The 21953-nt window shown below is 44.5% G+C and overlaps 1 protein-coding gene across 1 annotated transcript; it reads left to right on the top strand.

Annotated features, from left to right (window-relative positions):
• Window positions 1-18079: 18079 nt before the first annotated feature.
• On the top strand, window positions 18080-21581 carry LOC131575729 (transmembrane protein 14C-like). Its single transcript, XM_058831569.1, has 4 exons — window positions 18080-18229; window positions 18541-18642; window positions 20463-20547; window positions 20775-21581. Exons 1-4 carry the CDS (start codon window positions 18154-18156, stop codon window positions 20824-20826), a joined length of 315 nt encoding a protein of 104 aa, XP_058687552.1. The 5' UTR covers window positions 18080-18153; the 3' UTR covers window positions 20827-21581.
• The last annotated feature ends 372 nt before the right edge of the window (window positions 21582-21953 follow it).

Genomic DNA, 21953 nt, shown 5'->3' with positions numbered 1-21953 from the left:
TTTATAGTATAATTATGAGCATATATCATTTGTAGCTAGATCACTTTTCCAGGAAGCTGGTTTCTTTGATCTTATTACAGTCCATTGCCTCAGAAGCCATAAACTTGGGACCAGATATGTTCTCCACAGTCAGAAAGCTTTAGGTGGTTGACATTTTTTGTACTGCACTGTGTACCTCACATAGCCTGCATATTTCATTGTTATTTCCATGATAACCACTGTATGTTTTCCAGTATAGGCATAACATTTTATTGTTGTTGTTCTTTTTGCACCTGAAAGATGCAACATTTGCACAGCACATATGTTTGGTTTTTTTCTTCTTCTTCCTTTTTTTTCCTTGTGATCACATTAGATTGCCTGTCCAAAAGTGGCCATGTGGCTCTGAGAGATGTGCTCAGAGGCTGTGGTTGCACAGGATTTTGAACCCAAACTTAGAAGGATAACACTCAGACGGTCACCTGAACGTATCCAAGTCAGATCCAAAAGTGCTGGGCAACTCTGGGGTGAGAAGTCACCCCTCTCAGTGTGTGTGATGTCAGCCGGGGACTCAGTTTCAGGCTCTAACAAAAAACTCCTGTCCAAGTTTGACCAAACTATTTCCTTTAAGTTTCCAGACCCATCAAAAGGAGATAATGATGTCAGGATGTGGTCTAGCTGTTAGAACAAAAAGTTGCAGGCCTCCAGGCAAGCAGAGGAGTCATTGAAGGACCAGTTTGGATGGATAGCATACCACAGAAGAACTAAACCAGTTATTTGTAGTATCAGTATCAGCCATGATAATCTCAGTTCAGATAAAAGATAAAAAAATACTTGTCCACAAGTCTTAAAATAGCATGTTTATTGGCAAGAGTCCTGTTATGAAGACTAAGACTTTTTCTTACCCCCTTAAAGGCTAAAGACTTTCAATCTTACTCAGCTGGTTTTCAAATAACAGCCTTAACTTATCTTTGGTATTTATCTCAGGCCGCTTATCTTGCACATGACTCCTGCATGACAGAAAATTCTTGAAAGTCACCTTTCAGATAAGAAAGAGAAGCAAGGGGGAAATAAGGGAAAGTATTTCTAAGGTATGTAGGTCTGAAGTGTCTGTCTGGCCCTCAATGACTTTCCCCAGGACTCTGGAGAAGCACACACCATCATGGTGCAGGTCAGTGGCCAGCAGTGTTACCGCTGGGACACCTTTCCTCTCTCTGCTCATATAAAGCAGAAAGTAGGTTCTGATGGCCATGGGAGAGGTGTGCATCCCCAGACCATGCTATTGAGCCTCCTTGCTTCTTCCAAGCCAGATTCCTGCCCTCACTTTCATGCAGTATAGTCACAGCACATGAATGGTTTTGGGACACAAGCAGTCTTGGGTGAAAACAATCGCCCAGGGTATTCAGGGGTGCGTCCACCGGCAAACACCTCTGCTGGTCACCAGCAATTTATGCCTTGTTCAGTAGGAAAATAAACATCACAAGAAGTAATACCAGCACTTCTCATTCAGAGACACCAAAATTCTTTTACAAGGGAGATCAGTGTTTTTATTTTCCATTCACAGAAGCAGGCAGAAAAGGGTGAAATTATATTCCCAGTATCTTAAAGGAGACCACGGGCAAAGCCAGCACTGTGGTACACTGACACCAGACTCCAGCCTAATGCACTGGACTAAACTGCTTTTCAGCACTGGCTGACTTCTGGAATAACAGAATGTGGTTGTGCTGTCGCCTCTGCTCTCTTTGCTAAGGGTGAGCGTGCACAAGAAGTCTGAGCACCAGAAGCTCTTTGTTGCCAAAATAACCCTTCCTGGAGTCTCTCTTGACAGCTTCTGGGCAAGTTGGCCTCTGTCCTCTCTGCGCTGCTAGAAAGACACCAGAGCTGTTACTGCAGCCTGGGAAACATATCGGAGGCATTGTCTCCTCCCTGCTTTAATAGGATGTGTGCAACAGCTGCTGCTGCAGCTGCTGTGGGGACCAGTTTTCCAATGTTCTCCTTTCCTGTTGCTTCCCTTCCCTGATGACAAGCGTAAGAGATAGCAGGCACTCATCCAGGATCTTTGTTCCTGAATACCACAAAAAAAAGCCCTGCATGAGAGCATTCATTCACACCCAGGCGTTGATTTTCCCACCTCACCCTAAGCCCAGCATCAATAATCTCATTCCAGTACTCGTATCTCCTCAGATGCATTTATTGCAGGGAGGTGAGGGAACACACTAAGCTACTGCGGCTGAGGCAGCGATTCAGTGAGAAATACCAATCGAAATATAAGAGCTGCTAAATGCTTAGCAATTCCCTCAGGCTAAGAGCTGCAAGAGAAAGTTTGCCTGTGAAACCGGTTGCCACAGCAATCACCCATTCACTCCCTTCCCTGTGCGAGTGCCCAGGACTGTCCTGGCTGCTGAACAAGGCTGGAGCAGCCTTTCCGAGCTTCCATGCAAGAAAAGACACTAATGTGTGGTTCCTCTCTCTTCCCCAAAATGTAGGTCATCTGTTCCAGGGGAAAGGGGTGGAAAAGGAGAACCGTGTCACAGCCGCTCTTGGGCCAGCTCAAAAGGGACATGGGGTACACAGCGTGCTGTCACTGCCTGCTGCAAACCTGACTAACTTCTGCACAGTGTGAATATGAGGTAGCTCATTACTGGAGCAGGTAGCCCACAGTGTCCTGTGCCAGCCCACAAGCTCAGACCACTCATGATCTGAAAGGGTAGCTCACAATAACCACAGGGCTGCTTTCCATCAGACAGAGGCATCTGAGAACATGAGCAGCCTAAACCTGCAATCTTTCAGTGTATTTTTGTTGCTGCTACTCTTGACACCAAAATTTGGAATCAGTGGAAGATGATGTTGCATTCTAGCTTGTGCTCACTTTTCCAAGGATTCACACAGCCACATACCAGCCACAATTCCAAGTGGTTTTGACACAGTTGCTTATTGTGTCTGTCTAAACTCAAAGACTCAGACTCACCTCAGCTCTCTCCAGGCAGGAAGAAGGCTGCTAACATAGCCATGAATTTTGTCTATTATCACAAAGGAATGAAAATGGTGGATAGTTTTGTTTGTGGGTGGAGTGTTAAACCACTCCTAGACTTTGAAAGTTTATCTGCATCATCCTGATGTCAAGTCCTCAGCTGGTATACAGAAAAATAAGAAAAATAAGAAAAATTAGAAAAATTAGAAAGATAAGAAAAATAAGAAAAATGGCCATGAGTACGTCTCCAGCAGAGGCAGTAGGATCACAAGGGAGATGGGAGTTGTCCTTCACTGCAGTTTATTTGATGCAGAAGCCTTACCTCCCAATTAGAGCTGTTAGCTGTCAAAGAACACTCCCCTTGGATGTGAGAGTGAGATGAAAGAGAAATACCAAAAAATTCTGAGTATCACCAGTAGTATATTAATCTACCACATTAGCCATTTCCTTATTTCTAAGTTTTTACGTGGCCAGTTGCTTGAACAGACAGACCTGTGGGTTTGTTTCAGATGCTTTTGCGTCCACTGAACCTTTCACCACAGCAACTTAATAAGTCAAAATAATTTTGGTACCTCTCCCCATCCCACTGTCATCTGTAGATGGGCTCTTGGAACAACCTTCCCTGCAACGCATACATCATATTAATATACACTAATGTGGTTCTGTTCTGCCTGGTATAATTGTTAATTTTTCTTAGCTTAGTCCCCACCCTTCAAAAGCCAGACAGACAGAGACACAAAAGTTTTTTTTTTAATATGATTCCAGACAGTGATGCTGGTTGAATAAGCCATGCTCTAGAAAAAATGTGTTTTGTACCTATGTCTTCATCATTACTCATATAACTAATCCTCATTCTTTTGTTCCTATTCTCCATTATTTTAGTGAGACTTCCTGATTGAGCAAGAATTTCTCATGGTAATAAAGTATTAAAAAAGCAGGGATTTTCCTGTGACTGTTTTTGAGTCTCATGCCCACAAAGCTGCTGTAATCTCACCATCAAAAGCTTCCTCTTTTGAAAAACTGACTGAAGGGAAAGTGTTGCAACAACACCAATCACAAAAACACCTTAACTGCAGAATTTCTGAAAAATTACTCTTGTCCTCCAGCCCCCATTCAGATATTATAGTTCACTTGAAAAGATATAACTTATGGCAGGCTTTGGTCTATATGCAATTCACAGTCATTGGAATTTAAGTACTGCAAAGGAATAATCCTTTTCTTCACAACCAACTGTTTGCTTCTCACTGAAACAGCAGGTAGTGATGATGGAATAAGGATGGCTGTGTCTTCAATAAGACTTGTTGAAAAAGCACAGCTACTAAATGGGCTTGTGCTCCCTCACTTGGTTCTCCTTTACCTCTTCAACTATCAGACACTGGTGTAAGAGGCTTCAAAGAGCACAGCTCCTTGAAGATCAGAATTAGATGAGAGTAATTTAAGGAAGATTTGTTTTTCTCTCTAAATACCAGCATCAGGCAATGTCTGTGATAACTCTCACATGTAACTAATGAAACTTCAGTCCAGCAGTAACAGAGATTTTCTTGATATTCCCAGATGCTGAGTTGCCAACAGCCCTGGCGGAAGATCTAGCCAGACCACCTGAGCCTATTGCCTCCTTTCACCTATGAGCAAATTCATCTGACCACACCCAAAGCTGTGTTGCACATGTTGAGCTACAAACCCTGATGCCAGCACACAGCCAGGATGGAAATTGGCAGAACCATGGGTGCTGGGGTGGGCACTGGCAGTTCCTGCAGAGCAGCTCTCCCTTGCCTGTCCCTGGCACCCAGCATGTCCCCACAAGTCCAGCTCACTCCCACTGGGAGAAGCAAGAGTTTCCTGAACCGCCCTCTAGAATTCAGCTCCTCAAAACAGGACTGCAACTCTCCCATATACACTAGAATTAGTTAATGGGTCAAAAACAGCTCAGAAAAGCTTCCTCCAAAACATATCAGAGGAAGTTACTAGAAATGAGACCTTTTCCTTATTATCCATCAGATGTTTAAACACAGGAGGTGCAGTTTAGCACTCTTATGACTGTCAGTAGCCTAACAGCTCAAGAGGATGACATGAATTGCCTTAAATCAGAACACTTTTTTTTTTAAAAAATAAGCTTTTTGCCTTTCTCTGAGTTTTAATTCTTTCTTTCCAGGTTCTGAGGTGTGCTTTGGAGCTCAACAATCTTGATATTTTATAAAATATTTATAAAATATTTTATAATATTTTATAATATTTTAGTTAAACCTTTACCCTGCCACACACACACACACATTTTTGCTTTCACATACCCCACTGAAATGAAAAATTCTGGCAAAATATGAAATTGAGCCTTTGTACATATTTAAGGAGGGGTGTTGGGGTTTTTTCCCTCCATTGCTGCAAACTCATCTTGAAAGAAAGTCTTTTCTTCTGAGAACAGCACACACATATTCACCAGCTACCTCCCTTCCCTGGTCAGATGAGATCAAGAAAACAGACAAACCAGAATTTCAGAGCACATAATTCTTCATGCCATCTTATGCACCTGGTCAGACAAATTCTTGTTGCTGTACAGGGTTAAGAGGTGACCTTTCCCATCCTACCTACAACTGTCCATCAGATTCAGATGCTGAAGGGTTCAGTCTGCAGCCTTGGAAAGAGCTTGGGTTAATGTAATAAGTTATAAGTAAAAATAATGTGACTTATAGAGTAAGGTAGAGATTAGAAACTATAATAGAAGTGTGTGTATGAGCATGTGACCTGTCAGCTTATGGCTAAGAGACAGATGCAGTGCAGCAAAATTAAGTAAAGGTGATAGGTTAATAAATAGAAAGAAGTTTCATGTCAACTGTCCATTGGACCAAAAAGTTATATATTGCTGTGTGAAGGAGAAACCCGTGACTACCTTGAGCTGTGGCTGACTTGTTGCTCCTCTCTAAATCTCACGCCTTTGAGACTGACATCTTATCTGGCTACTTGAGCAATAAATCATCTCAAAGCAAGGTGGACCCATCCCTCGTTTTTCATCTTGACATTCTCCCTCTTCCTATACACTCATGGCTGGATTGTGGATGGTGGGGAGACTGCCCTTCCCTGTTGTGGGAGATGGCTCATGGCATTGGTTTCAGGAATGGGATCATCCTGGAGGTGCTGGCCGGTCCAGGGCTGGGCCAAGGCTGGTAGTGTGGGCGCTGTGATGGAGGAGGGTGAAGGGACACGTGGTGGCCACCTGGGTGCTGCTGGTCCCTGCTGTGCTGCTGAGGCACAGTGGGGTGAGTGGTGGGCAGTGGGGGCTCTCCGAAGGCCCTGGTGCTGGAGTGGGGCCTGTGGCACCCCGCTGGCAAGGCAGGCACCCCTCCTGAGGGGCAGGCAGCACTGGGACACGTGCATGCCGATTGTGTCCCACAGCACACTCATACATGACCCACCTCAAGCCCTGCGTGTTTCCCAAACATAAATATATGGCTCCAGTGCCCAGAAAAAGTTCCTGTTGATTTCAATTGTGTCTTGCAGAATAATATTCCCAAGGACGGGAACAGTTCAAGCAGATTTCTGAAGAGCAAACTCTCATGCATCAGCTTGTAAAGTGCAGGAGAAAAGCTGGGATCAGTTGGTGGCATAGGAGTGTAAAGAAATTTTCCCTTTGCCTAGAGAGAAATGCCGATGGGGAAGCACAGGTTGTTTCAGGGGGCTGGTGGAAATTAGACTGTTGGCAGATAGATTTGACCCTGGAATCAAAAGTATGGCATTTGGAAGGTCAAGGCAAGCCAGGCAGCCTTTTATGCTGCAGGATTTCCAGACTAATGTTGGTTTAAGTGTGCATGTTACAGAAACGGGGATGCAGTGGCTCATGTTGTATAAGCTGCCTGTGTTTGTCTTCATAATCTGTGGTGGTGATGCAAGGAGGAAAGGGAAGGGGCTGCCTCTAGGAGTCAACACATGCAGAACAGCTCACACTGGAATTGCAATGGCAAAAAAACTGAAGGGAAGGGCTAAGAGGAGCTGTTGCCTTTGGTGCTGCGTTGCCTTTGTCCTGTGAGAGAGGTCCAGGCTCTGAAGCAATGTTTTTCCTTCCTCCAAACCTCCCCCACTAAGAAAAAGCACGAAGTTAAAGGCATCAGAGGGGCTGACCCATCTCTCTTGGGGCTGTCTCCACACCTGAGCAGTGCAGTGCTGCTGGTGGCTGTTTTCAAGACCTGGTGGCCAGAAACTTGCGTCCAGAGCAGTGTTCAGTATTGCTGCCCAAGAGGTGGCTCTTTCCTGTTCCTGGTTTTCAAGGACAAGACTCTGCCATCCATCATGGAATGGGAGAAAAGAGGTGAACAAAAGTAGAGAGAGCAGCTCATGACAAAATTTATTTTAACTTTCATAAGATGTACCACTTCTCAGACAAACTGTCTTTTTAAGAGCAGCTCCCCAGGAAAATTCTGAATCTGAAATCAGTCGCTCAAGCAACTATTTAAAGAAAAATATGACAAATTAATTTTTTTCCCCATACTGAGCTACACTTTACCCTACTTTTTAATTAACTTACAAAGTCAGCTCAATTTGGGAGGTACTGAATAATGTAAAGTCAGTAGTTTTGTGTTCCTGGAAGGCAGTGCCTTCCAGTATTTTCGTGGATGTCCTGGGGTCATTCCTGTTTTGTCAGATATCTTTCTGCTTTGCCATTGTATCAGCATTTTCCAAAATTTCCCACACACCACATTTATTGCCATCTGTTACAACAGATTTTTAATTTGGGATGGTAATACACATCCCAGGCTATTTAAAGCATTTATCCCCTGCCATCACTGTTTCTTTTTCTCTTTCATAAAGCATTATCTTTACCTTAATGCTTTCTGTGAAAAAGCAATATTTTTACAAATTCTCCCTGGGACAAATTCACACTTTTCAGTGTGTTGCTTTATTTGATAAACCCAATATACATAAGGGGAGAAATAAAGTAATGAAGTTCTGGTTATAGCTGACACACACCACTGTTTATGGCAAAGTGCTGTGGTATAGTTCTACAGTTGAATCATACAGTCTTTTCTGCATTTGTTTTAAAGTTCATGAGTCAGTTTTTGTGGCATGGCACTTGGTGTAAGTTGTGTGGCACTTGGTGTGAGCAGCATTCCTCGGGGGTTGGTACTGGGACTGGCACTGTTTTACATCTCTGTCAGTGACGTGGACAGTGGGATCAGCAAGTTTGCTGGTGACACTGAGCTGTGTGGTGCAGGCAGCATGCTGGAGGGATGGCATCCAGAGGGACCTGGACAGGCTGGAGAGGTGGGATTGTGCAAACTTCATAGAGTTCAGCAAGGCCAAGTGCACGGTCCCAAGCACAAATGCAGGCTGGGGGAGAATGGATTGAGAGAAGCTCTGAGGAGAAGGACTTGGGGTGTTGGTTGCTCAGCATGACCCAGCAGTGTGTGCCAGCAGCCCAGAAAGCCAAACGTGTCCTGGGCTGCATCCAAAGCAGCGCGGCAACAGACTGGGAGAGGTGGAACACCCCTCTACTCCACCCTTGTGAGAGCCCACTGCTAGTGCTGCATCTAGCTCTGGGTCCCCCAACATGAGAAGTACATGGATCTGCTGGAGCAAGGCCCAAGGAGCACTACAATGATCAGAAACTGGAGCACCCCTGCTATGAAGACAGGCTGGGAGAGTTGGGGCTGTTCAGCCTGGAGAAGGGAAGGCTCTTAGTTGACTTTAGAGCAGTCTTCCAGTGCCTAAAGAGAGCTTGCAGGAGAGTTGGAGAGGGATCTTTTACGGGGCATGTAGGGACAGGACATGGGGGAATGGTTTTACACTGTAAAAGGATGGTTTTAGATTGGATATGTGGAAGAAATTCTTTACTGTGAGGGTGGCAAGGCACTGGACAGGTTGTCCAGTGGAATTGTGGATGCCCCATCTCTTGAAGTGTTTGGGACCAGTTTGGATGGGACTTTGAGAAACCTGGGCTAGTAGAAAGTAATAATTAGTGGCAAGCAGAGGATAACCTCTTACCCATTTATATGCTGTATAGGTCCTGTGATCTGCCTAAATCTGTATCTATTATTGTATAACATCATAGGCCATAATTGAGTTTCAGTAACTACTTCCAATTATATCATGCTTGAATTTGTTCTGTTAGTATCTTTCCTTAAACCAACCAACCAACCAACCAACCAACCAACAAACAACAAAAACCAAAGCAAAAAACCAGTACTTACCACTAGATTCATGTGAAGGTACTATGTGTTAGTGGCCCAGTGTTCAAATAGCACTTGGAGGGCAGTGCTGGTTGGGAAGGTTACATGTATGATCATGTGCAGTATCCTGCTGAGACTGTTATAGAAGAGGGATTTTATTTCTCAAATGAAATCTTTAGGTCTTTTGGGTCATGAAAGCTGCTCTCAGTGAAGAAACTTGACAACAAGTTTAGCAGCCAGGCATCTATTGATGCATTGCAAAGCATTTTACCCCGGTTCTCTGGAGAAAAGTCCCAGAGAGTGGACATAAACCTGAACACAAAGCTCTTAAAAGGACTATTTGATTTTCTGCTACTTAGTTTCAGATGTCCCAGGGTCCATGGGAGGTGGAACTGGTGAAGCAGATTGATATGGAAGAGAGACAGGGAGGTTGTCATTGTAATGTCTACATTTTTCTCCATTTTTTCTTCTTGTGCTAGCAAGAAATATTTTATTTCAAGAACCCTTAATCCATACCATAGTTATGTGAAAAAAAATTGAGAACTCCCGTCAGCTTCAATAACAGCAATTTCACATCAACACGACTATATTGAACAAATATATTGAAATCACAACTATACTGAAAATTGAAAAACTATATTGAAAATACACAAATGGCACCCAGAATTAGTTTGTGGAAAATCTAGTGTGAATAAAAGTATTGGTTTCTCCTCACTGACAGAAGAAGGTGACAACACCCTAGCCTATAACATCACTAAAAGCAGTCAAAAGAATAGCAGTAGCAATTGTAATTTCTTCTGTGTCAGAGCACAAACTCATGAGACAGAATTTTTAGGGATATTCTGTAAATGTGGCTTGGCTTGGGTTGTCTCACACTGCCTACAAATCACTTGACATTTGGAGGCCAAAGTATGAGAGATCCAAAAGCAGACACCAGAGCAAAGCTCCTCTTGCAGCTGCAATAGCTTTTCATTTTTGTAATTTTTAATGGGATGTTTTCTAGCTCCAGCTTTTGTCTTGCTACCCTGTCTTTGCTATGTTTTTCTACAAAAATACAAACACAGCTATACATTCCTGTCACTTTTTGCGTCTAAAAGACAAGTGTAATGAATCACAATCAGCAAGATCTTAAACACAGGAATACGACTGCTGGCTATACATATAGATTTGGTTTTGTCAAAGATACTGGTATTTACTACACAGAATAACAGAAAACTACTGGAAATGGAATAAAGATGCTGCATTTCCCAGATCATACCTGTGCTTTACATATCTGTTGGGACAAGGTTTGTAATAGCAAACAGGATCTTTTACTAGATCTATGTGCCTGGTTAGAAAAATCAGATTGGGTTTCAGGCACAGGAGTCTATGTCTGACAAACAGGGGCTTGCATATTTGTCTTATTTGGTAGACTAACTGAACTGGAAAAAAAAATTAAAAAGTTATTTACATGCAGGTTTTGGTTTGTCAGTGTCCTTAGATCATCCTGTGTGAGGACACAGAGGGAGAGAGGGAAAGCATGGAAGGCAAGTATTTTCAGAAAAAGCAGTAACTAAGCTCTGGCAATAACTGTAGTGTTTCTGTTTTGTATTTTGACGTGGCATAAGCCGTCTTCCCAAGTTCACTCACTCTCATGGCATACAGTGGTTGATGCAAACACTGCCTTGGGCTCGGTAGGTCACAGCCCTACTTTAATTCCACGGTAACAGCCGCTAGAGGGAGGCCATCCAACGTCTGAGAAGATTTTTCCCTTCAAGCTCTTTGTAAAGCACACAGAATCTCTACCGACCAAGCATACTGAAGAAAAAAAAAAAAATAAAAAAAAAAATAAAAAATTGGAGCTTGAGAATATTTTAGTGTGGCAAACAGAAGACACAAGCCACGGGAAACAGTTGTAATGTCCTAAGAAACAAAGGAAGGAAGCAAACCTTCAAATGCTTATTCCTGTAGCTATCATGGCATATTAGCAACACTGCTGAGTGACCCAGTCAGCTGCACAAAAGCGATAAAAATCGGGATGCCTGAGTCTAGGGAGACTGTGTGCTGCTGTCCTGCCTTTCTTCTGAGCAAGCAGTGGTGGCTCAAAGAATACCTCTTGAACAATACTTGAATAATAGCAATTTACTGCCAACTTTATGATAACATTGCTAATTTCAGGGTTTTTTAACAAACTGGATTGCAAACTGCAGCAGTTCTGTGACAGGAACACAACACAATTTGATGTCCTGGGGCGTGGCTGGTAACCCGCAGGGAAGGTTCGGAACAGACTGGATCTACCTCAGTCAGCTTATTCTGCTTTTATAGCTGCCAACACCTAATGATGCAGATTCTGGCAGAAAGCCACCAGAAGTTTACCTCCAGAGAAGAAATTCTGTTTAGTATTTTGAAGAGGGGAGAAGAGGATTTTGCTATCCTGCTATCATGGAGGAAGCTGAAGAGAGAAGTATTTCAGAGTGAGTAATTCTTTTAAACAGGGAGTTTTAGAAAGGTCTACAGACTTAAGGACTTCAGAGAGGTCTGGGACCAGCCCATCACCTCCTTGGTCTAACAAGCTGAGTATCTCCCAAACAGAAAATTCCCAAGTAAAATAAAGCAGTGCTCACCATTGTGTGTGAGTATCTAAAGTATCCCAGAGTACAAACAACATCACATTTCACTGTTCAGATTCCAGAGGTGAATAGCAAAACATCACTCAGTAGCAGAAGCAATGAGCCTGCCAGTTTAGAATTTATAGATATAACAGTATGTTGCACTCTGAACGTGAAGAAATACAGATATTTTATGGGTATACAGATATATTATGGGTTATATTACCTGTTCAAGTAAGAATCCAGAAAAACACCACAGATTCTGTCCATATGTTATTTAAGGGTTGGGGTTTTTTTTTTAATTTTGTTTTGTTTTCATGAGTGCTACACCAAGTTATGCTTTTGCTTATGCTTTTCTGTCAGTAAATTAATCTGTTTTCACTGTGTGACTGATTTTTTTGGGTGCAACATCAGCCTCATCAGTAGCCTTATTTTTTTTTTAATATATTTTTTAAAATAACAATACAGCTAATTACTGTATACACTGTATACATGTATACTCTATATACAGTGTATTACTGCATACACTGTAGAAGAGACAAAATAAAGATTTCTGGTGGCCAAACTGAAGAAGTGCATTGAAACCAGTGAGACCTTACCATGCTGGTGTTACTTTGAAATAGCAGTCAAAGAAAGGGAAAGATGAAAAACTGGAGGGGGTAGCTGACAGGAAGGATGTTAAGGAAGGTTAGGCTTCCCTGCACAACAATAACAGCAGTGATTCAGTTCAGCAGCTGTGGTGCACCTCCACAGAGAGAGTTTGGGCTCCTGTATCTGTACCTCCTTGTCTTCTATAAATATGGCAAAGGGAAAAAATAAAAAAAAATTGAATTCAGAATTCTTAATTAATTTTAAATTGAAAACATATTTCTGAATCAATATAAACAAAGAAGAAAAGTTTTCTGTTCTCTTCAGTCACTCACTGAAACTCTGACCGAGATGGGGCATGCAAAGGACATGCTGCTCTCTTGAATGGGATTTCCAAGCAAGTCAGACTTTCCACTGCAGTCAATATGACTTGCTTAGACAACCCACTGGATGCCTTTCTTCTTATTTGCTCCTAAAGAGTTTTAAACACCTTGTCCAAAAAAGTTGAAATCTCACTGTAGGGTATATGTGGAACTGCAGCCTTTTGATCCAAGGACATTAAACCAAGAAGAGGAACAAGCTGTCCAGGGAAGCTGGGCAGTCTCCATCCTTGGAGGGGCTCATAACCCCACTGGAAAAAGGTCTAAAGCTATGACAAGTACATCTGCACAAGCTGCCATTACTTTGGGATTAAGATTCATGTTTATGAATGAAAATCATCAGTTCCCTTTCCTCAGCCTTTGTGCACTCCTAGCATCAAGGGCTTTTACTCACTGTGTGATGCTGTACCAGCAGCTCCATGACTCTGCAAACCTCTGTGCCTGGTGTAGATACTGCAATGCTTTTCCTTAATTGCCTAGCATCTGAGATAGTCAAAATATCGAAAATGAAAGAAGAAGCAACATGTATTCCTCTTCTGCCATTCGGTGTGTGTGGTAGGGAGAAGACATTTGGAGAAGCTACCACTGCATCTCCTGTCAGTGGTGGGGAGAAGACATCACCATTGCTTGCAAGGGCTTGTTTTATCTTGAACTCATCATCAGGGTTTGTTAAACTGTCTGTTACTGCAAGAGGTGGAGTACTCTGTGGGGCAGTTCTGCAGCGCAGTAGTTGCAATGGGATGCATGAGCTGGCAGGACCAATGCTTGCTAACCTCAAATTCAGTGGAGCTTTCTCTTACAGGGGCTCCAGTCTGTGAGATGTGAGAGCTGAGGGTTTCTTCATGAGCTTTCACCTTCCTCAGACACACTGTTTCTCCAGGTGCAGTAAGAAGTGTAAGGTGCTTGCTTTCCACACCACAGCATGGCACTGTGAAGTTCCAAGGAGAGCTGAGATGTGAGTCAGCTTGCGGGGCCTGATCCAAGCCAGCAGAATAATTTGCAGGTTTCATGCAATTTGCCTTTTAGCTGAACACACCCAAATGATACCAAAAACCCTCCAGCCCTGGGAAGGTATATGTTCTGTGTGTGCCTCTGACATCAGAGGTACACACAGCAGCCAAAAATATCTGGTGTCACGTGCCCGATTGCAGGGCTTGTGACAGAGCCCGCGGGAGCAGAGCTGTGAGAGCAGGTCCAAGGGAAGCAGGATGCAGCACCGTGCCTCCTCCTGTTCCCTGGAGGGCTTGGGCCTGCCACTGCAAACCAGGCACCTGCACAAATGCTGCTCTAACACTCTGGGGGGCTGAAACAAATTCCCTGGCAGCAGGTCCACTAGCAGGATTTGTTAAAAAGAAGGGAGAACAAGTCTTAGGCTGATCTTGCAGCTTGATGTCCGGCAGCAGTGCCAGCCTAAACCAGCAGGCTCACAGCCCTCTCATTCCCACTCCTGCTGGAATTGTCTGTGTCTGAGCTGTATCAATTCCTCTGCCAAGAGGCCAAGCAGTACTGGAACCAGCCCCAAAACAAGAAATAGCAGAGGTAATTCCAGGACTAGGAGCCCTCAGCCTTCACCAGGAACCAGCCTATGATCATACAAACACCTAATGAAAAGCTTGACATAACGCTTAAAAAAGTTTTACTGGCATTACTCTACAGTAGAGGGGCACTTTTGATGACTCTCTGCAAATCATTCACAATGGATTTAAACAAAGACCAATTTTCACTACTCCAGATTCACAGTGCCATGCTACAGCTATGGCTTTGCTTTCCAGCTCTGTCCTCTCCCCACACCCACACCAGGAATCCAGGGAAGATTCAGACCTTTGGCAACAGGGGGGCATCCAAGAAAAGGTCTTTGCCTAGCAAGTCCTGCTGTCTCATGGCTGGTGACTGCCACCACGGTGGTGGTTTGCTATGTGGGCATGAAGGCTCACTTACAAGAATAATAAACAATTCTGGGCAGGTGTATGAATGTCATTTTTGTGAGGGGCACCTGAAGAGGCTGGGAACGGGCATTAGAAATCGCCTAGAAATAGGCACTCAAGGCAAAACAGTGGCATTAAGTAGGTAACACCAAACCTTTCCATATGATTTGATTAGGTACTTAAACGAAAAGCAAAGGTTCTGCTTCAAACAAAGGGGAGGACAACTGAAAAATAGAGAAAGCCTTAGGACAAAAATGGGGAGGAGGCAGGAGAACAAAGATTGGAAAGGGAAAATACAGCAAATGAGAGAATGAACTGAGAGCGTGAAGGAGTAATAGGCTAAAGAAGGTAAAAATACTGTTTTGGTAAGTGTCATTTCACAGCAGCTAAGTCTGCTTTTCCAGATAACCTGGGGCAAACTGCTGGCTTGACACTGAGCATAGAAAAGAGCAGTAGGTGGCCCTCTTTGGTTTTGTTTTGGTGTTTCCTGTTTGTTTTGGCTTGGGGTTTGGTTTTTCTGTTTGTTTCATGAAAGACTGACAACCATACTAGTTTTCTTTCAGTTGAAATATATTTGTACTCTTAACTGTTCATATAAAACAGAACAAAGTTTCAGCCTGCACACCTCTTCTTCAGAGTATTTTGTGGAAGCCAGCATGGAGGAAAGTTCATTGCCTTGTGAAGGAACTGGTCTGACCATAGCTTATTGTGGTCCAGCTTCAGATCTTCTAATTTCTTTTCCTTGCAAATCTATCCAGGCTCAAGCACAGCTACCCTCAGTAGTGAAGGTGGGAAAAAAAGAAAGCACAGTCGACAAGTCATTTTTGCTGCTCCATAGACAGGACTTGAAACTTGCCAAGTTAAATAAATCTTTGGGTACACATTAAAGCACAAGCCCTGCCAAGGTCAGAAAGTAATTAATTTGCTTCTTGTGTCATGGGCTTAATGACATACTCCTTTCTGTAAAATACATAAAAGATTTTGTCACAAACCTCAGTGCTCAGTTCTCAAACCACATCTGAGAAGGGAGGAGGCAGAGATCAGCTGACAAATTTCCATCAGTGTCACTGTGTTTGTGCCACACACAGTCACGGATCAGCAGGGGTTGGAAGGGACCTCTGAAGCCCACCAAGACCAACCCTCTTTTCTCAAAGTGTGTCCAGGACTGTGTCCAGTTTGGGGAAGGATATCTCCATGGATGGAGACTTCATGCCTTAGTGCCTTTTCTGTTATTTGGCCACCTTAAAAATGGAAATTGTTTTAATTTATGTTTGAATGAAATTCCCAATATTTCAATTTGTGCCTATTAACCCTTGTGCTGCCAGTCGGTACCAATGAGAAGACCCTGGCTCTACCTGCTTTACCCTTTCCCATCAGATATTTTTATGGATCCATAAGGAGCCCCTGAGCTTTGCACACAGACTGCAGAGTTCCATCTCTCTCAGACACTTCTTGCAGGAAAGATGCCCCAAGCCCTTACCCATCGATAGAGCCCTTTGCTGGACCAGCTTCAGTATGTCAATGCCTGCCTTGCACCACTGAGCCTAAAACAGAATTCCCAAGATTCCAGTCTTACCACAGAGCTGGGGGGAAGAATCATCTGCCCAAACCTGTCTAATGCAGTCCAGGGTGCTGTCTCCCACTTTTGCTGCAAGACCATGTTGCAGCCTCATGGGCAACTTCTTGTGACATTCTGGAATGTCCAAGACCTTTCCTGCTCCCCAGGAGTGGGAAAGCTGCAGCAAAGCTGCTCTCCAGCCAGTCAGTCCCAGGCACCTCTGCAGACCCAGACCAGGAGTGCTGCACTTCAGGCACTAGGACAAATACCAAGCCCCTCAATTTTTGAGCAGGGGTTTGAGTCAAACTTTGCAATGTTCTCTTTTTCTTTGTTAATCAGTAGCTGTTGCTGAACAGTTGTGATTAAGCAGTTGTATTGTGAGCATCATATCCTTGTCTGATCTTTTGTTTTAAGGAAAAGAGAAGACAATCCCAAGATGAACGGGCTGTCTGGACAAGAGCCACCAGGAGTGAAGTCAGCAGAACTGAGCAGTAACTGGCAGCAGTAAATTCTGGCAGTGGGCAATCACAGCCCACTCATTGACCACCTACTCAAAACAGACCCCAGACACAGATGGAGAAAGGAACTGCACCTGTGGACTAATTAGCATGAGAAGTGAGAGATATAACTAGCAAGTAGACAGGAGTCAAGCACTAATTACAGAAAAGTTATGTAACCAATGAATGCTTCTGCCTTAGTTTGTTAAAACATATAAATAGTGCAATAAGTTTGTCAAAAAGTATACCTAGTGTAAAGCATTGATGATAAGTGAGCAGACCAAACTCCCTGCTTTGTGCAAACCAGAATGAAAAACGGAAATACCTGTCTCAGTGAGTGAATTGGCACTGGGCACCAGTAAGCAAACCTGCCTTTGGGACAAAGGACTGTGCAGTGCACAGTGCAGTGCTGGGCAGGCTGCTACACGTGGTGCTGGGCATTGTGCCCAGTAGCGCAACACCACCATGGCTCCGCATGTGTGTGGCATCCTTGGCATAATCCAGATGCCTTCTTCTGACATCTGGATTGTGCCTCCAGGGCAAGGTTGGCTTCTGAGAGGAGACACCAGCACCTACCCTCATGTTGGGCAGAGTCAGCCAGCTCCAGGACAGACCCGCTGCTGGCCATGGCTGAACTCATGACAACACGGGTGGCACCTCCGCGATAATATATTTAAGAAGCGGAAAGAACTTGCTGCACAACAGCATCAGCAGCTGGAGAGAGGAATGAGAGCCTTTAAGGAGGAACACCCCCGCAGACAGCAAGGTCAGTGAAGAAGAGGGACGGGAGGCGTTCCAGGTCAAGAGCGGAGATTCCCCGGCAGCCCGTGGTGCAGCCCAGGGTGAGGTGGGTGAAGTCCCTCCAGCCCACGGAGCAGAGATCCACCTGCAGCCCATAGAGGACCCCACACTGGAGTAGTGGACGTGCCCTAGAGGGAGCTGCAGCCCACGGAGAGAGGAGCCCACCCTGGAGCAAGTGTGCTGGCAGGACTTGTGACCACGCAGAACATCCACACTGGAGCAGCCTGGCCGCAAGGACGGCACCCGGTGGAAGGGCCTACGCTGTGGCAGTTTGTGCAGGACTGTCTCCCGTGGGAGGGACCCCACGCTGGGGCACGGCAAGGGTGCGAGGAGGGAGCAGCAGCAGCGCCCAAGAGGCGCTATGGACCGACCGCATCCTCCACTTCCCACCCCCTGGCAGTGCGGGGTGATGATGTCGAGCCTGGGAAGAAAAGGAGAGATGGGTGCTTTCTGCTTCATTTCTGACTTTCCAACTGTGCTACTGATGGGAAACCAATTAAGCAAATCCTCCCGGAGCCGAGCCAGCTCCGCCGCCGGTGCGGGCCCTCCCCGAGCGCCGTCACGGGCGGCGGGCGGAACCTCCGGGAGGCGGCACCGGGGGCCGGGCGGGACCTCCGGGAGGCGGCACCGGGGGCGGGGCGGGGCGGGGAGGGCCGGAGGGAGGGCGGCCCAAGGTCGGCGCGGCGCTGCGCGGCTCTCCGCGGCTGCCCGCAGATGGAGTACGACTGGCTGGGCTTCGGCTACGCGGCGCTGGTGGCGACGGGCGGTGTCGTGGGCTACGCCAAGGCAGGTGGGTGCTGGTGGCCGGGGCTGTCCCGGTCGTGCCCGCAGGCAGCTCCGCTCAGCTCCCCTCCGCTCCTCCCCGCTGCCGGGCCGCCGTGACCCCGCGGGTCCCGCTAAGTCCTTGTTGCCACCTCCTCGCGGAGGACTGCAGAGTATCTGAAAAAAACTCCCCAAACCCCTCAACCTAACCCCTAATGCTTTGGCTGGGTTGGTTTTGTGGATTTACTAGAACGGGAGACTCGCAAAAGTGCCTTCGTTTGATGTGCAGGCTGACTCTGTGTGCGTTCTTCCGCTGACTGATTTATTTTTTTATTCAAGGCAGCGTCCCTTCTCTAGCTGCCGGTCTTCTGTTCGGCGGCTTAGCGGGACTCGGTGCATACCAGCAGTCCAAAGATCCAAAGAATGTGTGGCTTTCCCTCGGTAAGTTTGCTCGGCAGCCGAGTACCGAGTGTTAGTGGAAGCGGTGGGAACAGTAACCTTCCTTTTCTAGCATGTTTCAGCTGCCCTGTGCCCTTTTACCTCTACAAATGTTGTAAGTGGTGGTAGCACCTCCTGTATTTGTGCACGATACCTGGATAGAAGACCTGGATTGTCCTGCTTGAATCCAGAGCTGATGAGAAATACCTGTCTCCTATGCCAGATTAGATAACGTGTTACACCAACACATTAGGTGCAGGAAACACATGGAAAATTTTTGGTTGTGAGGCTGCGTTTTTAGCCCGTGGTGGTGGAATAAGCACTATTTTTGCAATAGTGACAGCACTGTGACAGGTGGTATGTGGCCTTATGGAACCTTGCTTTGCACAAGCATCTCAGAGGAGCAGTACGTGTTCCAATGCATCAAACACTCTGGAAGAAAGAGTATGTAAAAGAAAAGAGGCAGTGATCTGTTCTGCTTACTTACAGTAGAACTTAGAAGAAGTTGTGGGTTTTAAGCTTGCAGTTCTTCAGGGGAAGGAGAAGGATGAAATCACTGTGGAAAGTATTATGAAGCACTCAGATGAACCTCAGTGAGCTCCTTTGCTGCAGGAGTGTAATACCTGGTTAAACCACTATCAGGAACTGATTGTGCCTTTAGGCACTAGTGTTACTAGTGCTATGATACTACAGCTTTACAGTGATTTAAAACTATTTTAAACCAAAAGGATTAATGTGCTGAAAGGCTCTATGAAGCCACCATAGAGGACCAACCTCGTCAGTAAGGAATGAAATGTAAAATGTAGCTCAATATAAAGCATAATTTCCATTTGTGAAAAGTCCTTCCACTTTGGCATGCTGTGGGAATGGCTGTGCATCTCTGGCATGGGTTTTTAGGCAGTGTCATGGATGAGGGATGAGCAGCTTTTGTATATCCTGATGTGGTGATATAGTGTGTGACACGTGATGGAGTGCTTTCAAATGGACCTCTTGAAAGGAGCGATGTTTCAGTCTAGTACAGCCCTCCCTCCCTCCCTCCTCATGATGTGCAGCTTTGGCTCCTGCAGAGGAGCTGTAAGTTGGTCCCAGTACATCGGGGTAGAAATGCAGAAATAGAACCTTGACAGAGGTTACCTTTTACCCTGTCTGATGCAAAAAAACTTAAGGCCTTGGAAAAAGGTATACAGCACTTTCACTTGCCTCTCTTCTTCAAAGAAACAATGCCCTGTGAATTTCATGTTTCACATTTAGAGATAAAATAATTTGGAGTGATGTCTAAGATGTTAATTGCTCTTTCAGTTGGATCCTTTGGACTGCTTTCTGTTTTCTAATCACAGTTTCAAGTGGGGTTGTTTTCTTTCCATTTGTAGTATTTAGTGCCACTTTCCAGTTCAGAATATCATGGAGAAATGGGAAGTGTAAATAATACTTATCTCCTACATAGTGAATACTGTCACCATTCCAGCTTTCTGGCAGTTTTGAGCCTGCCTGTGTTTCAGGGAATAATAATTCTTTTGCAAATAAGGGTGGAGGGAGAGCTAGTGACCTGTTCAGAGGATTAGAGTTTGTGGGTGATCAGACTGTGGTCTCAACCCAGGTGAGATCTCGCTTTGGCTGAGCAGTGGAGCGTGCTTGCCAAAGCTGCTGAGAAGCTTGTAATGAAGCTTTGATGCTGAAGAAAATCCAACTGTTTACTCACAGAGGGAGGCATTCCTTTCTGTTCCTGTAGATCTGTTTGGTTGGTGCTGCTCAGTGTCCAGCTGTTGCAATGTTGTGCTGGCATTTCTGTGTCAAATGGTTCTGACTGGGCTTCTTTTCAACAGCGGCGTCCGGCACCTTGTCTGTTGTTATGGGAATGAGGTTTTACAACTCCAAAAAGGCAACGCCGGGGATAATTGCCGGTGCCAGGTAACCACCTGTCCTTTGTTCTTGTCTGCGTTATTGAATAAACAATTATTTAACTTATTTGTGGATTATATTGTTTTAAAAACGTTACATGGCAAGTTCTGTGAAAAACAAAATCTTGTGGTGGCATTCAGCTAAATGAAATGATGTCAAAGTTTTCTTCCTTCTTGTTCTTTATGGGATTTTTGCCTCCACCTCCCTCTTTTTATAACATCTATTCTGTTCCACAGTTTACTGATGGTTGGACGGCTTGGATTGCAGATGATGGAAAAAACCTATTAAGCCATAAATTTGCATCAAATGAGTTGAAGACACATGACTGAGAAGCCCAAGAATGCAACTGCTGAAATGTGCTGCCCATAAGTGGAAAAGACACTGCTACCTGTGCGTTGTATTTTTCATATCCTAATGCATGTGGGTTGTGTTTTTAAAGGACCGACATAGAGAGCCCTTGTATTTGTCTTAACGTTTTCTGCACTGAAAGCAAGCAAGAAAATAAGAGTATAGCATTAGTTTAGCTTCTGGTCCTGCAACTTAGTGTCAGCAAAGACCTCCTGGCCCTTGCATTCATATAGTTGCAGGATTGAAGCTGAAATGCACATCTAACTTGTCCTTCTAAAATCCTGTATACCTCTAAAATCAGGGGAGAGGAGTTGCCAATTTGTCACTAATTAACTAATTAAACTGAGTAATTAATGCAGTAAACATGCTTATGATGTTCCATCTCCCTTTCCATGCCAGTTTATCCGTTCACAGTGTTTGTCAGTCAGGGAGTTTGTTCTCCCAGCACTGCTTGTTGGAACCTGGTCCCACAAAACACAATCACAGAGCCAGCTGTCAAGGCTCTGCTGTAATGCAATAAATGCATACCCATGCCTTGCAATCACTTGTAAGCTCAGCTGTATGTCATTCATCTCACTTTTACAGATTACTACTCATAAATCAAAAACGTGCTTTATTAGGTAATGCTGAATTGTAGGCACAGCTTTATTAAAATGTTATTTTAAATAAAGTAATAAATTATTATTGCAAACTTTCGTGTTCTGCACAGCTTATTTTGTCTCTAATTGTTCATCTGGATTGATACAGTTTGGTGCCTTTCCTGCAGGGTGTCAGGATCTATTTGTGAACATGAATTGTGTAAATAATCTATTCTATTCCTGAATCTAGTAACTTGTAAATATAAAAATCTGAACTGGGAGGGAGGTGGAGAGCACAAAAGCATACAGACCACATATTCAGACAAGTATTATATTAAAGTCTTTTAGTTTGGGGTCTTTTATTTGCATGGGTTTTTTTGGTTGGTTGGTTTTTTGTTTTGTTTTGGTTTTTTTTTTCCTGAGGGCATAATCTATTTCAGTTGATTCCCTTAATGCCTGAAATCATTCTAAATATAAACCTTTCATAGA

Source organism: Poecile atricapillus, chromosome 2 (genome assembly GCF_030490865.1).
Source record: "Poecile atricapillus isolate bPoeAtr1 chromosome 2, bPoeAtr1.hap1, whole genome shotgun sequence".
Classification (NCBI taxonomy): Eukaryota; Metazoa; Chordata; class Aves; order Passeriformes; family Paridae; genus Poecile; species Poecile atricapillus.
Note: the sequence above shows the minus strand (reverse complement) of the source record. Positions and strands in the feature narration are given on the sequence as shown.

Bases quoted from the DNA above. Each gene is read 5' to 3' on its own strand.
- LOC131575729 (XM_058831569.1), top strand. From the start codon at position 18,154: ATGGAGTACGACTGGCTGGGCTTCGGCTACGCGGCGCTGGTGGCGACG. The intron at 18,643-20,462 runs GTAAGTTTGCTC...TCTTTTCAACAG, and splicing joins GAATGTGTGGCTTTCCCTCG to CGGCGTCCGGCACCTTGTCT. The intron at 20,548-20,774 runs GTAACCACCTGT...TCTGTTCCACAG, and splicing joins GGGATAATTGCCGGTGCCAG to TTTACTGATGGTTGGACGGC.